The 14,383-nt window shown below is 59.1% G+C and overlaps 1 protein-coding gene across 1 annotated transcript in view; it reads left to right on the top strand.

The window, feature by feature from the left end:
* Positions 1–14,383, top strand: part of SDK2 (sidekick cell adhesion molecule 2) — a 127,348-nt gene that overhangs the window by 59,657 nt on the left and 53,308 nt on the right. The window contains exons 7-14 of the mRNA XM_012732987.1: positions 2,507–2,618; positions 3,251–3,441; positions 3,574–3,657; positions 5,311–5,505; positions 6,338–6,454; positions 7,872–8,039; positions 8,800–8,902; positions 14,199–14,375. Of these exons, the coding sequence (XP_012588441.1) occupies positions 2,507–2,618; positions 3,251–3,441; positions 3,574–3,657; positions 5,311–5,505; positions 6,338–6,454; positions 7,872–8,039; positions 8,800–8,902; positions 14,199–14,375 (1,147 nt within the window). The remainder of the gene's footprint in view (positions 1–2,506; positions 2,619–3,250; positions 3,442–3,573; positions 3,658–5,310; positions 5,506–6,337; positions 6,455–7,871; positions 8,040–8,799; positions 8,903–14,198; positions 14,376–14,383) is intronic.

Genomic DNA, 14,383 nt, shown 5'->3' with positions numbered 1-14,383 from the left:
GATGGTCACTTTCTCCCCGACACAAAGACGACAGGGACAGAGGCTGGGAGGGGCCGCCCGGGGCCAGGACCTGCCTCGCTCTGGGCTCCCCGCCCTCCTTCCCTGCTCCGAGAACTGCCCGGCTTGGCACCCAGCCCGCGCCTTCCCTGTGCAGGGTACCGGGCCCCAGCGAGGCCCGGGCCCTCTGAGCTCCCTGCAGCCTGTGACGCTCACCTCGTGGTCGCTCTGGGCCCATCACTTGGGCCTGCTAGGTGAGGAGAAGGCTAGGGGGCCTGAGCACAAGCAGGCAGAGCCCAGGGGAGGGACTGCCCCGTCTGAGCAGCACCAGGAGCTGGGGGTCCCCCGACACAGCTTCGCCCATGACCCCAGAGACAGTGATTTCACACCTGTGTTGCCTCGAACAAAACCGAATGGGGGGTGAGGTGGACTGCAGAGGCCCCCACACCCCGGGGCACCTGAGCAGAGCACCCAGGCTTTGAGCACAGGTCATCCGGACCCCCCTCTGCAGTATCCGGCAGCTGCCTGGGCCTGGGAGCGCTGGGGCCCTGCGTGGTGTCAGCCTCCCCGGCCCCCTCCAGGGCAGGAGCCAGCCTGGGGAACCCCAAGCAGCCCTCATATCTTTAAACCCGGGGCCTCTCTGTTTACCTGGCTCCCTGCGCAGCCTGCAGCTGGGGCCCGAACTGTCGGCCTCCTCTGTGTGGCCCATTAATCTGGCCATGGTACCTGCGCGCCCCGGCATGTCATAAACAACTTAGAGCTTGCTTTTATGGGTGCAGCTATATCAGCAGCTTTCAATCCGATCGCTCTTTATGGCACCTACACGAGGCTTTTATATTGTTGCAATTATTTTGCTTTATATGCTACCTTTCTTCCCCCTTCATTTTACTTTATTTTTTACATTTTATTCCCATTCTACGTGCGCCTTTTCCAGCCAGGCCCGGGCTTTCTCAGAAAGCCTCCCCGGGCCAGCCGGGGTGGCCCAGAGCAGCAGTGGGGACCCCCCGGCACCCTCCATCCAGGGCGCCCCATCACTGTCACCACGCCACCTCGGGGGCCCCCTGAAAAGCAGCCAATGGGGTAGATGAGCGTGAGAGGAAAGTCCCTGCGGTCGTCTTCTGGGCGCCAGCGAGCAGGTCCACAGAGAGCGTTGGGGTTTCTGCCGACACTGGGCTGACGCCGCCCGGCACAGACAAGGACCCGGCCGCATCTTCAAAAACAGAAAATGTCGAAGAGGAAAGGGTACTTGCCGCCTCTCTGAGGAGAGTTTGGGGGCGTTCGCCAGACAGCGGCACGCGGGCGGCTCTCCCAGGCGCCCCGCCGGCCTCGCACAGGACGCTCGGGTCTGGCCGGCCACCTGCACTTGACCCATGTGGTTGAGCCCTACAACGCGCCGGGCGTCATCCCTTGTGGGGAGAAGTGGGGTGAGCCGGACCATCTTGGTCCTCGCTGGCGCCAGCTGCCCTACTCACAGCCACGGTGTCTATGTGGCACCTCTGGAAAGCCAAGGTCAAGGTCCCAGTGTGGTTGTGTCCGCGGAAGGCTCTGTCAGCTGGGAAGAGAGCCACCTTCTGGCTGGTTCTCTCGGGAAGAGGAGGGGCATGGAGGAAGAGGGGAGAACGGGGGAGAACCTGGGTGCCCTTCTTACAAGGGCGCCCGCCCCACTGGGTGAGGCCCACCCCATCACCTCACCTAACCTGGCTACCTCCTAAAGTCTCCGCACTCAGACAGCACCTGGGGCTTGCTGGTCACCTGGCGCTCGGAGTCGGCTAGGGAGGCGCATGTCAGTCCCCGGCCCAGGCCATGAGGCCCCCCTGCCTCTGGAATGTCTAAGTTTCCGGGGCTGCCATCGAGCACCCCAAACCAGCACAGAAGCGAGAATTCTTGCACAGCTCGAGGACGGCTTGAAATCGGGGCACGGCAGGCCCATGCTCCTCGAAGCGCTCCGGGGAGCCCACTGTGCCACCCCCGGTCCTTGGCCACCCCCCACCCACCTTGGCTCACGGCTGCACCCCTCCCCACCCCTCTGTCAGCCTCACTCCTGCGTCTGCGCCTGCCTCCTCTCTTCCTGTCAGGACCCCGCCTGGAGGACACAGGCCCCCCCAACCTAGCAGGGCTTCCGCTTAACTTGACCTAGTAGGGCCTCCGCCTATTTCCAAATAAGGTCACATTTCCAGCTGTCGGGTGGGTAAGTAGGGGGGACAGTCTTCAATCTGGCACCGTAAATTTGCATTCTGCTGGAAGAGACAGAAAAATAAGACAAATGAGATCAACGGAGGGGGGCGCTTAAAGCAGTAACTGCAGGGGCGGGGGCAGGGACGGGCCCCCTGGACACTTTCCTGGCCCACCTGCAGAGGGGCTGGGCCCCTGGGGTCCGTGTCCAGAGGCTCGGCTCGGGGCGGCCCGGGGCCACCTGCCCTGCTGTGTGGGGTGAAGGGCTCAGCCTCCAGGGAACTGGGCGGAGATGAGACTTCACCGCTGCCCCAGCTAACACCTGCCCTCTCTCCAGATGTAGGGGGACCTGCAGACCCCATCGCCCCCACCATCATCATTCCTCCCAGGAACACCAGCGTGGTGGCCGGGACCTCAGAGGTGACCATGGAGTGTGTGGCGAACGCCAGGTGAGTGCTGTGCACTCCGCTCCCCTTCAGTCCAGCGGTGCCCCTGGCCCCTGGGCTTTGACACCTCCGGGAACATGGACCCAGCAGGACCCAGGACAGCAGCTGGGGTTCGGCCTGGAGAAGCAGGGCAGGCAGACACGCTGCTGCGTCAGAGCAGGGCCCGTGCAGGCCGGCAGCCCGTCTCCGCGCGGCCCTGGGTGGAACCCCAGCCTCTGGGGCCGGCGAGGGTCTGCTCACACCCAGCACCCCAGCAGCCTTGGGCACCATTCTCTGCTTCTCTGTGGGTTTCTGTGTGGGCTCAGCACACAGGGCGGAGTAGGGGGGAGCTGCGGCCTGCCTGGCGGGACCCCGGGAGCACAGAGTTGGCCCCGTGGCGGGTGGGACCTTTGCCAAGTGCGTCCTGCACAGAGGTCTCCATCCTCAGCATCCCCGGATGGTACCGGGCTTCCATTTCACAGACAGGGAGACTGAGCCCAGAGTGCTGCAGACACTCACCTAAGGGCTTGCACCTAGAAGGCCTCAGAGAGGCTGGGCAACGCGAGCCTGGCTGGGAGCTGCACCCCGCCACCCCTGCCCAGCCACTCCAGCCTGCAGCTGCCCTGTGGCTGAGGCCTCGCTCCCTCGCCCCTCAGGCCCCTGATCAAACTGCACATCATTTGGAGGAAGGACGGGGTACAGCTGTCAGGCGGCATCAGCGACTACAACCGCCGGCTCACCATCCCCAGCCCATCTGGCAGCGACTCCGGCTACTATGAGTGTGAGGCCGTCCTGCGCAGCAGCAGTGTCCCCTCTGCTGTCCGGGGGGCCTACCTGTCTGTGCTGGGTGAGCGGGACGGGCCACGGGGGCTCCCCAGAGGGCGCGGGGCAGGATGCCCGGGCGTACTCGGTGACCTGCACAATGGTCGTATCAAAAGGAGTATGGCTTTGATCTCCTCCACTGTTCTTTCTCCTGCAGAGCCACCTCAGTTTGTCAAGGAGCCAGAAAGACACATCACGGCAGAGATGGAGAAAGTGGTGGATGTTCCCTGTCGAGCCAAAGGTAACACGGGAGCTTGGACAGAGGCAGACAAGGACCTGCCAGGATTTAGCCTCTCCTGTCCCCTCTAAATTCCTCCTCCTCCTCCCGGCCAGAGCATTGAGCAGAGTCTGGCTGTGTGCAGACACCCCAGGAAACAAACAGGTGAAATCACCGTAATCTCAGGACTGGAAATCAACCCACGTTACCATAATTACTGTATGTCAGGGTAGGTGACCCATCCAAGTTGCCCGTAATTTGAGAGTTGTAGACAATGGCAAATTACCGTAATGCTGGGACTGCTAGAGCTGGGGCCTTGCGTCTCGCCGGGGCTTGGGCAATTCTGCTCTGACTCCTCCGCCCCCATCTCTGCTCAGCCCCTTTCTGCTCTTGTCATCCCACGCTCCCACCTTCCGGCTAGGCTAAGCCGAAAGACGTCCCGAACATGGGGTGGGATCCAGGCTGAGCGGGCAGGAGGGCAGCACGGGGCTGTGCGATGGAGGGTCCGAGGCGCTGGCTGGGGGTAGAGCGTGGCTCCACGGAGGGGTGAATAAAGACTCCCTCCCTCCCAACACCACCCTGAAGGATGGGGAGCCCCAGGGCCAAGTCCCTACTGCCCCAGGAACACATTCCCAGAGAGAGGAATGAAGACCCCAATTCATTTCGTCTTAAATGTCATGGGCTGTAAGACGCCCCAATATTGTATGTGCTGCTGAGAAAGAAGAGACGGTGATGACAGGCGTGTCCGGGCTCTGGCTGTTGCTGGGGAGGGCAGAGACTGGGGTGGATGGATTGTGGCTGGGAGGATCCGGGGCTGGAGACGTGAGCTCTGTGGCTTGGGGCATTCAGCTGACCAGTTCTCGGGGGTCACAGCTGAGCTGAGGCCAGCGGGGACTCGCGTGGGAAAAGCCTGCAGATGGGGGCGTGCCTTGGGTGAGACTGAGGACAGAGCGTTTAAGGAATTTATCGTTCTCAAGGTCACGCAGGTAGGAAGCAACAGAGCTGGGGTTTGAATGTAGGCAGGGAGACCCTATACTGATGCCCCATGCTGACTGCAGGACTTATCAGAGCCTTAAGTGCCCTGTAGGCTTTGTGAGACTTTAAGGCGGAAAGTCAACGGCATTTCTTTATGCCTGGAGACTCGGGAAAGCCTGGGATACATTGCTCCTCTGGCTGGGGGATTAACCCTCTGGAGCAACCTTGTGCCAGTCCCCTGCCAGCCCTTTGTCATAGAAAGCTCCCCTACTCATCGCCCATGCAGGCCAAGTGGAGGGGCTACGCAGGGCCCCCCAAACATGCTGGCCCCCTCTGCATGCTCCATGCTCCTTCACACCCGACTGTGGTCATGAGGGCTTGGGAGGCCAACCCCCAGCAGGAGGGTCACGGAGCACCAGAAGGCTCTGCCAGATATCGCAATTAAATAGAAGTTTGTCCCCCGGGCATCGGCAGGCTGCACGCACGCCAGGGTCTCTTCAATTTTCCTGCAGACGCCCGCTAGGATTTGAGAATTGCTGTTGTAAAGCATCCTCCCCTCGCCCAAGACCCACAGTGGCACCCACAGAAGTTTCTAGGGGTGAAGCCACATCCACCGACTTCTGACACCCCCTCCGCGCCCCGCCCTGCACCCCGCCCCCCCGAAGGGCACCGGCTGACGGTGGCCTGGCCTCTGTCCCCCAGGGGTGCCGCCACCCTCCATCACCTGGTACAAGGACGCCGCCCTGGTGGAGGTGGAGAAGCTGGGGCGCTTCCGGCAGCGTGGGGACGGGGGCCTGCAGATCAGCGGGCTGGTGCCCGACGACACAGGCATGTTCCAGTGCTTCGCCCGCAACGCGGCCGGAGAGGCGCAGACCTCCACCTACCTGGCGGTCACCAGTGAGTCGGGCCCCGCCCATGCCCCGCCCACGCCCGCCCATGCCCCGCCCACGCCCGCCCACGCCCCGCCCACGCCCCGCCCACACCCCGCCCCAGAGACCTCGGGTCCAGAGGGGTCCCTGTGAGGAGCCTACGCTGGGTCTCTGGCTCTGCACCCCGAGCCTCTGACACCAGGGCCCGCTGGCCATTTCCCTCTGGAGTCCCTTTGGGGTCGTGGCCCTGCCCCTCGTGGCTCTGCGTCAGCCTGGGACCTGATACCCACGTGACTGCCACGAACCAGTGCTGAGCTCTCGAGGGCCAACCCGGCAGAGCGGGCTCACCCCGAAGGCGGCCTGGGCCGGAGGCGGCCCGCTGGCCTCTGCTCCAGAAGGGCTGATGGGCCCTGCTCCCCCGCGCTGACGGGGCTGGCGGGTCAGGCCCCTGCACGCTGGGACTGGGAAGCAGACTCCCGAGCAGCTGCTTCTGGCTCCTGAGCAGCCGAGCTCGGCCAGGCCAGCCCCGCCCCGCCACCCTGGACCTCATGTCCAAGGAAGGATGAGTCCCGCTGACCTTGTCATGTGTGCACAGCGCGATGGGACGCTCAGACCCCCAAACTGGAAAACCAAGGCAGGGTGGGGACAGGTCACCTGGGTCCTTCCCAAAGGCAGGGCCCCAGGGGCTCCGGGGCCTCACCAGCCTGGGACCAGCATGACCAGGGCCCCCTGAGTGTGGGGTCCCCTCCTGGCTGAGGCTAAGAGGCCCCCTGTCTGCCCCTGGATGGGCATGGCCAGGGCCCCCTGGGTGTGGGGGCCCTCCTGGCTGTGGCTAAGAGGCCCCCTGTCTGCACGTGCAGGCATAGCCCCCAACATCACCAGGGGCCCCCTGGACAGCACAGTGATCGACGGCATGTCAGTGGTCCTGGCCTGTGAGACTTCAGGGGCACCCCGGCCGGCCATCACTTGGCAGAAGGGTAGGCAAAGCCCATCTGTTCTGGGGGGCGGGGGCGGGGCCCCGGCTGACAGCAGGTCTCAGAGCTCAGCTCCCGCCAGGAAGCTCAGCTTCCCATGCACAGCTGAGCGGGTCACACGCTCTTCACCCCTGGGCACTTCCACTGCCTTGCCAGGCCCAGGCCCGAGATCTGCACCCCCAGGTCACCTCCTCACTCTGAGCCGCAGGGCCCTCACGAGGAGACAGGCCTGGGAAGTGGCAGCTGCTGTTTGACGCTCGATGCTCTGCGGCTTGTCAGGCAGGGAGCACCACCCCTCTCCCCAGGAACTGCTTGGGGGTGCTCCAGGCCGCTGCACCAGAAAGCCTGGTCCCTGCCCAAGTCGCCCCACCCACGGACCCCTCACCTGTCCCTGCGGGCACACACGCTCCCTCACATGCAGTCACCCCCTCACACCTCCAGCCCCTGCCCAGGGGAACCTCCCGGAGCTGCAAGGCTCTCCCCTGGGCCCCCAGGCCTCCCTCTGCCCCCCACCTTTGCACACATAAGAGCATCTGCTCATTCATTTTCCTGATTGACCGTCACTGAGGCCAGTTGAAGCCAGTGGTTCCAGTGTGCCCACTGTGGCCTCCCAGGACCTGGAGCAGAGTCTGGCACATAGTAGGTGCTCAGCAAACGTGTGCTGGGAAATAAACACTCCCTGCCACGCTCCGGGCTCTGTGCCTGCACGCTGCATGTGCTGCGCTCGCCCAGGGCTCCCGTGCAGGCCGCTGGGGCTGTCCTCAAATGGACACGGCCATGGAGCCCTACTCTCTCATGGCACCCCCTCCCTGCACCAGCCCCCCCGGACCCCGTTGCTGCCCTGGTCTCTGCAGAGACCACGGTCGCACCCCAGCCGTGTCCCTCTGCACCCCCCACGCCTGGCTGCCCCCGCCGTCTCTCTCGTGTCCTCCCTGAAGGTGACTCGGCAGCTTCCTGCAGCAGGATGCCTGTCACCACCTTGTCAGAGCTGTCTGCCCCCTCCCCCAGCCAGGTGCCAGCTGCCTCCGAGGCCCGGCTGCACTAGGAGACAGCGCGGCCTCTCTGTTGAAGGGCAGACAGCCCGGTGGGCGGAGGGACGCAGGGGCCTGGGCTCAGGGCCGTCTGCTCTGTGACCCTGTGCCACCAAAGCAGGAACCACCCCCACCCCCCATACCCCTGCAGCATCTCCAGAGCGGGAGCCACCCCCCCGCCCCCCCATACCCCTGCAGCATCTCCAGAGGGGGAACCGCCACCCCCCGCCCCCACACACCCCCCTGCAGCATCTCCAAAGCGGGAGCCAGCCTGAGCTCCCCTGGGCCCAGAGCGGTCTGGGTAGTGGGGTGGGATGGGGGGCTGGGCCCACAGTGAGCTCAGAACGCTGGGTGGGGCGGGTGTGCCTGAGCCCCCACGTCGCCCTCAGGAGAGCGCATCCTGGCCAGCGGCTCGGTGCAGCTGCCCCGCTTCACCCTCCTGGAGTCCGGCAGCCTACTCATCAGCCCCACACACATCTCCGACGCCGGCGCCTACACCTGTCTGGCGACCAACTCTCGGGGTGTGGACGAGGCCTCGGCTGACCTGGTCGTGTGGGGTGAGTGTGTCGCACCCAGGCATGAGCGCAGGAGCTCACACACACACCCCCAAAGAGCTCACCCCCACCGCCAGCACCCCAGCGGAGCAGTTCACCAAAGGGGCTGGGCCGGTCACTTTAGAGGGAGGCAGCAGGAAAGCGAGGTTGCGCGGGCAGCGGGGGGCGGGGCTGGCGGACCTGGCCAGGCTGGGAGCTGGTTTTACAGAAATTGGAAACCGTTTTCTGTAAAGGGCCAGAGAGGAGATATTTTAGGCTTTGTGGGCCAGACGGGCCCTTTGCCACCGGCCTCTCCATTTCGTGGGGAAAGTCGCCGAGCCAGCAGCCCTGGAAACACTGGGCGAGCGGACCTGCCCACGGCCGCCGGGCGGGCCCTGCCCGCAGCTGCGGACCCCCGCTTCTAGGGAATCTCTCAAGTGCTTCTAGCTCTCAGATTTGGGGATCGCACCCCAGATACACAGAGCTTCGCCGGCCACATGCGTCACCCAGCAGGGAACACGCCGCTCCAGGCGTCGGCCGGCCTGTGTCTTCCCGGCACGCGGCCGGTTGGGGGCCCCGAGGCCTCGGGTCTCCGTGTCCCCGACCCTCACGTGTGTGGGAGCAGACCAAGTGCGCCCCTGCGGCCGATGCAGCCTCTGAGGATTCGAGCACTGCGGAAGCAACTGCAGCTGCTGGGGACAGTACCAGGGAAGGGAGGGGGGACCCCCTGTTCACCGGGTGCTCAGGGACTCCCCACCTCATGCTGTCACCTCCTGTCTTCCAGCCCGGACCCGCATCACCAGGCCCCCCCAGGACCAGAGTGTCATCAAGGGCACCCAGGCCTCCATGGTGTGTGGTGTGAGCCATGACCCCAGAGTGACGGTCAGGTACACCCCTGCTGGGGCCCCAGGGGGACACGGGGTGGGGGTGGAGGATAAGCAGGTGGCGGGGAGGCTGGCACCGCAGAGGGGAGCGTGACCCTGGGACCCAGCACGGCCCTGAGGGGATGGCTTACCAAGCTGGTGCTGGCCAACATGTCGGGGACTTGGCCATCATGTTGGGGTGCTAAATCAACCCTGGGGCCCTGTACGGGCTAACTAAAAGGGGAGAGGCGCCGGGAAATGAAGCACAGAGGGTGCGGGAGGAAGCGTGGTGGGAGGTGCGCTGCAGTGCCTGGGACCCCACTACCATTGCCCCCCAAGTCTGACGCCCCCTGCTGGCCAAGTAAACAGCAAAGAGTCTGGTAACCGAAAGGGGGGCAATTGGTTTGGGGCAGGAAAGGGCGCCTGGGCTGACCCCAAAGAGACACATGTGAGCAGAAAGAGCCCAGACTTCTCCCCCCACCCCCTTTCTCCCTCACCCTCTGCCCTGGGAGCAGGGTCATGGGGTTAACTGCCCCTTCATCCCGCTCTAGGCAGCTAAAGAAGCTAAAATCAGGAAATTCCTCTGAGTTCAGGGATGCTGAGCAAAACATGTAACTGCTTTCTCAGAAATAAGCACCCCCTCCGTGTTGCTTCTCCGTGGGCAATGGCACTGCCCAAGCAACCGGGTCGGGGCAGGCCCTGGAGCGCCCCCAGATTGCCCTGATGTGCAGAGGCGACTGCGTCCTGGGGCGCCACCTGGTGGTCACTGGGTGTATGACACCCATGCCTCTGCCTAGGGGCCTGGGAGCTCAGGGGAGCCAGACTCAGAGCAGCCGCTTCTCCCAGAGTCCACAGCGCCCCAGTTGGAGAAGCACCTCATAAAGCTTGGGTCCTTTGGACAGTCCTCACGTGGTGATGACACAAATGCTAACACGTAGGTGTAATTAGAACGTTGTCAGCCAATCATCCAGAATACGCCTGCTCTTGGCTTTATTCAACTTTTGTCAAAGGAAGAAAGAGCGCTCCGGCTGTCGAAGGTCCTGGGGGAAGCCACACATCCCCAGAATGTTGCCCAGTGTCAGAACTGCACATCCGGAGCAGCTATGCTTTTAGCATCCGTTAATTGAAACATTTTATAATCACAAAAAAGCAAGATTAACTCGGTAGCACTTAAAAATAAGTTGTCGCTTTATGTGTTAAACTGTTATCTACTGATATTTCAAAGGTACTTGTGTTTTTAGTCATTCGCTAGATTCTTCGTGAACAAAGGGAGACCCAGCCTTTGGCCGTTTCTCCACAAGGCCCACCCCCGGGACTCCCAGAGCCCCCCAGGTCCCCAGAGTTAACTGGGGAGGGCCATTTCTCTGCCTTAGAGTGGAATTTCCATCTAGTACAATCTTTTCTAAATATAAAAGAGAACAGAATTAGACCCTCATCCCCGACCACCCCCTTAGCCAAGTCTGGCAGGGACCCATCCTCCTCCAATCCCACCTGGCATTTTCTGGTAGGGGCAGGGGGCTTCCCTGCCACCTTCCCCACGTGAGTCTTCCAGTGGGTACACCCCAGACCTCAGTATTTGTTGCAAGTCCCCGAGGTCATCCTCATGTAGAGCCAGGTTAGAAAACTCAGCCATAGCTGTTGGTGTGCCCCAGGGGTCCCCAAGTGTAGACTGAGAGGCACTGAACAGCCAAGTCACCTCATGCTTCATCGCATGTCCTCAGAATAAGGCTGGAGTGCAGGGGTGACGGCCGAGTCAGAAGTAGGAGACTGGCATAAAAAGCTCCCTGGGCCCTCCCTGGTGGCGCAGTGGGTTAAAGCACAGCACTAAGAAGCTAAAGCCACTTCCGCATGAGTTCGATCCCCGCCTGCCCCAGAGGTGACCACATGGCGCGGCAGACCTCTCCTGTCCCGCCCGCTGCTCCCTTCAGCCGTGTACTGCGTCAGTCCGCTATTTCTGCTCCCCACTCTGTCTCTGGTGAAGCCTCTCACTGCCCCTGCACCTCTGGCCTCTACCCCAGTACTGTATGCATAAATAAATATTTTTTTTAAAAAAAAAGCTCCCAGTACAGTTTCAGAAGGAAACTCCACCTACATTACTCTGAGCTGTCCACTTTCAGCCATTACTAGTATTAATCAACACTGGTGGCTTTATCTTATTCTACAGCTAATAGATGTTTTGTGTTTAGGAGGAAAACACTAAAAGTGCAGATAAACCAAAGAAACAGAAAGTGAGAGAGAGGGAAGGAGAGAATAAGACTGCTCTGTTTCCCATGAATAGGAATATTATATTTGGGTGCTATTTGGAAAATACTAGAAACACACTGTTTCTTAATGTGACTTGTCCCTTCAGAACCTACTGTGACTCTCTTCCCTGGTCCTTAAATATTTGTGTATAAACTCAACTATAGGATTATTTGCCCTTCCGGTGTGTGGACATAACATAATTAATGTTACCAGTTCCCTAATGCTGGCTCTTTGGATTGTTTCTAAATTTTCGCTAATGCTAGAAATAATGCGTGTCCTTGTAACTAAAGATTTTAGTACATCTATGATTTCCTGAGGACTGTCTGATATTATTTAAAACTGAGAGGACCCCTGTAAACCACTCATCAAAATTGTTTAAAAGCCAGCTATGTAATTACAGATTGTTGGAAAATGTCTATTCTGAGTTAAATACACTGATTGGCTCTTCCGTTTTTAAAAAAAAAAAACAACTTTCTTTTATGGAAATTTTCTGACCTGCCCCAGCGTAGAGAGATTAGTAACATTGACCTTATAACCCCATCTCCCAGCCTCAGCAATTACTAGCATTTCCCCATCTTGTTTCAACCTTCTCCTCTCACACTTCTTTTCTTCATGTAATATTTAAAAGCAAATCTTGAACATCTTCTTTCACCCTTACATATGTCCAAAGCATTTCTAGGACTTTTCTTGGTACATAACAGCCAATTCCTTGTCACACATTACATGGTGAATCATTGTCCCTGATTTCTCCTGATCCCAGTCTGTATTCCACCCACCCTACAAGCCTCAATGTCCTATCGTACTGATTGGTTGAATTCTGGTTCCAAACCAGGGCCTGGTTTGGGGTGTCTCCTTTATTCTTGCCTGCATTTGTTTTACTTTTTGTTTTGTTTCCATGTAATTGATTTGTTGGAGAAACTGACTTCTGTAGGGACAGATGACCAGACTTTTTCTGTAAAGCACCAGAGGGCAGTGGGTAAGCTTTAAAGTCCAGTTAGTCTTTGTCACAACTACTGAACTCCATGTTTGCCTGAAAAAAGTCGTCATATGCTACATGTAAACAAATGGGCATGTCATGTGCCAATAAAACTTTATTCACACACACACAAACAGGGGGCCAGAGTTTGCTGACCTGTCATAGACTATCCCACTTCGGGGTTGGCCAGCTACTGCCTCATGATGCTGTTCCCTTCTAACTGTCCCTCGCGTTGCAAATTAGAGTCAAGTACCTGCCAGTTCCATTCGAGTACAGTTGTTTTGAACCACTGTTTCATGGGTCATAATCATGCCGCCCAAAGTCCCATGTCCTCGGCCAAGAGGGTCTGCTTAGCTTAGAATGTTTGTTAGGCAGGAATTACTCTCTGCAACTAGACCTTCTTTGAAGTCAAGTGGACCTCATCCCATCAATGCTGGCAAGGATGAGTCTTTTCTTGGTAAAGAGAATTGAACATGATTACTTTTATGTATATTACTTTATAGACATAAAAAGCTTCAAATTTAACTCGGCAGTTTCACCACAGAGAACTTCTTGAGGAAGTGATTTAGAATGTATGAGAAGATCTTCCCGGGAGGGTGTTTATGACACTATTAACTATGATGTCAGACAACAAGGGGCTGAACTGGACATCCAGCGTGACTGGATCCATTACAGAGGAGCAGCATTAGAAGCTCATGCAGCCGACAGAAACCATTCACGTTAAAAAGAGCTTATGATAGTTTGTTGAGTGGAAAAGGCAAAGAATGGATGGGAGGCTAACGACGCTTGCTTCTGTCGGTCACCTACCCTTGTTCAGGCCGTCTCACGTATCTTCTGTTAACTCACGCCTTCTTTTCAGCAGTGAGACCAGCAGTGTTATTTCCCACCCATGCCGCACAGGGAAACCGAGGCATGGAGCTGGGAAGTGGCCAAGTCAGCATTTGACAGGAGATGCTGAGCAGAGCAGCCCCCCAGAACATCTCCATGGGGTCGAGAGTCCCCACACTCAAATGTCCATTTTTTTATTTTCTCTATTTTATCCTTATCTAGACTTATTAGTCTCCTGATTGTTTTAACTTAGGTTTAAAATGTCACCGACTTTTCCTTCATGGCAGTCTTTTTTAAAGATTTATTTTATTCATACGAGAACTAGGGTGTAGACCAGAGGTGCAGGGGGTGAGAGGACTCACCAGAGACAGTGGGGAGCAGAGCAGGCAGATGGACTGAAGCCCACTGCTGAGGGGAGCAGCGGGGAGACAGAAGGGGTCTGCTGCACCCTGTGGGTCACTCCCTGGCCGGAGATGGAACTCGTGTTGCAGTGGCTGGTGATAGCTTGATAGCACTGAGACTTTAACCCCTGCGCCGCCAGAGAGGTCCCTCCCTGGCAGTCTTGTTTCTCTAAACCCAGTGAGCTCTCAGACCCTGGGGCTCAGCGCCCATCCCCCACTTGGAGCAAGGGTGTCCAGGGCCCGGGTCTTCGTGGAGATCTCAGCCCTACCGCCCTGGGGGAGCAGCAAGGGTCACTGCTGCAGCTGGCACCCCGAATGTACAGAGGACAGTAATGCTTGCATTTTCTCAAGAACAGTTCCAGGGAAGATTCATTGTATTGTCAGGCACGGGTGTGTTTGGAATTTGTACCAACTGACCGAAGCCAAAATGATTTTTTGGACACTAAAGTCCATTTGTCACAGCAATGCATCGATCCACTGATTTCCCCTCATAAAACTAATTCCAAAATGTAGTCTGTGCAGGAACTTTAATTCTTCTCCCGCTATAATCTCTTCCCCCTCTCCTGGCTCTTCCGTGCTGATTGCTTAGCACTGGCTTCTGGCCCAAAACAAGGTTTTGACCTGGACCCAGCAGAAGGCATGAACGGCCATTAGGACTTCATGAGTTCGCCCTCCTGGGCAGGGCACTCGACCCCCCGGGGGACAGACTGAGGCTGCTGCGGCTCCGCCCAAGGCTGGGGAGGGACCTCCATGGCCCGGAGATGGCCCCCAGCTGCATCTGGAGCTGCCTCCTCCAGGCCCGCTGTAGGCTGAGCGCACCTCCGTGCTCCCGCTTCCCTGCCTCTCATCTGTGGCTTCTCCTGCCTCATAGGTACACCTGGGAGAAGGATGGGGTGACCCTGGGCGTGGAGAGCAACCCCCGCATCCGCCTGGACAAGAACGGCTCCCTGCACATCTCCCAGACGTGGTCAGGGGACATCGGCACATACACCTGCCGCGTGCTGTCAGCCGGAGGCAATGACTCGCGCAGTGCCCACCTGCGCGTCAGGTGAGGGA

Source organism: Condylura cristata, unplaced genomic scaffold (genome assembly GCF_000260355.1).
Source record: "Condylura cristata isolate star-nosed mole 26May11 unplaced genomic scaffold, ConCri1.0 scaffold00038, whole genome shotgun sequence".
In the NCBI taxonomy this organism is placed as follows: Eukaryota; Metazoa; Chordata; class Mammalia; order Eulipotyphla; family Talpidae; genus Condylura; species Condylura cristata.
The sequence above is the reverse complement of the archived record's forward strand: the minus strand, read 5'-3'. Positions and strand labels throughout refer to the sequence as shown.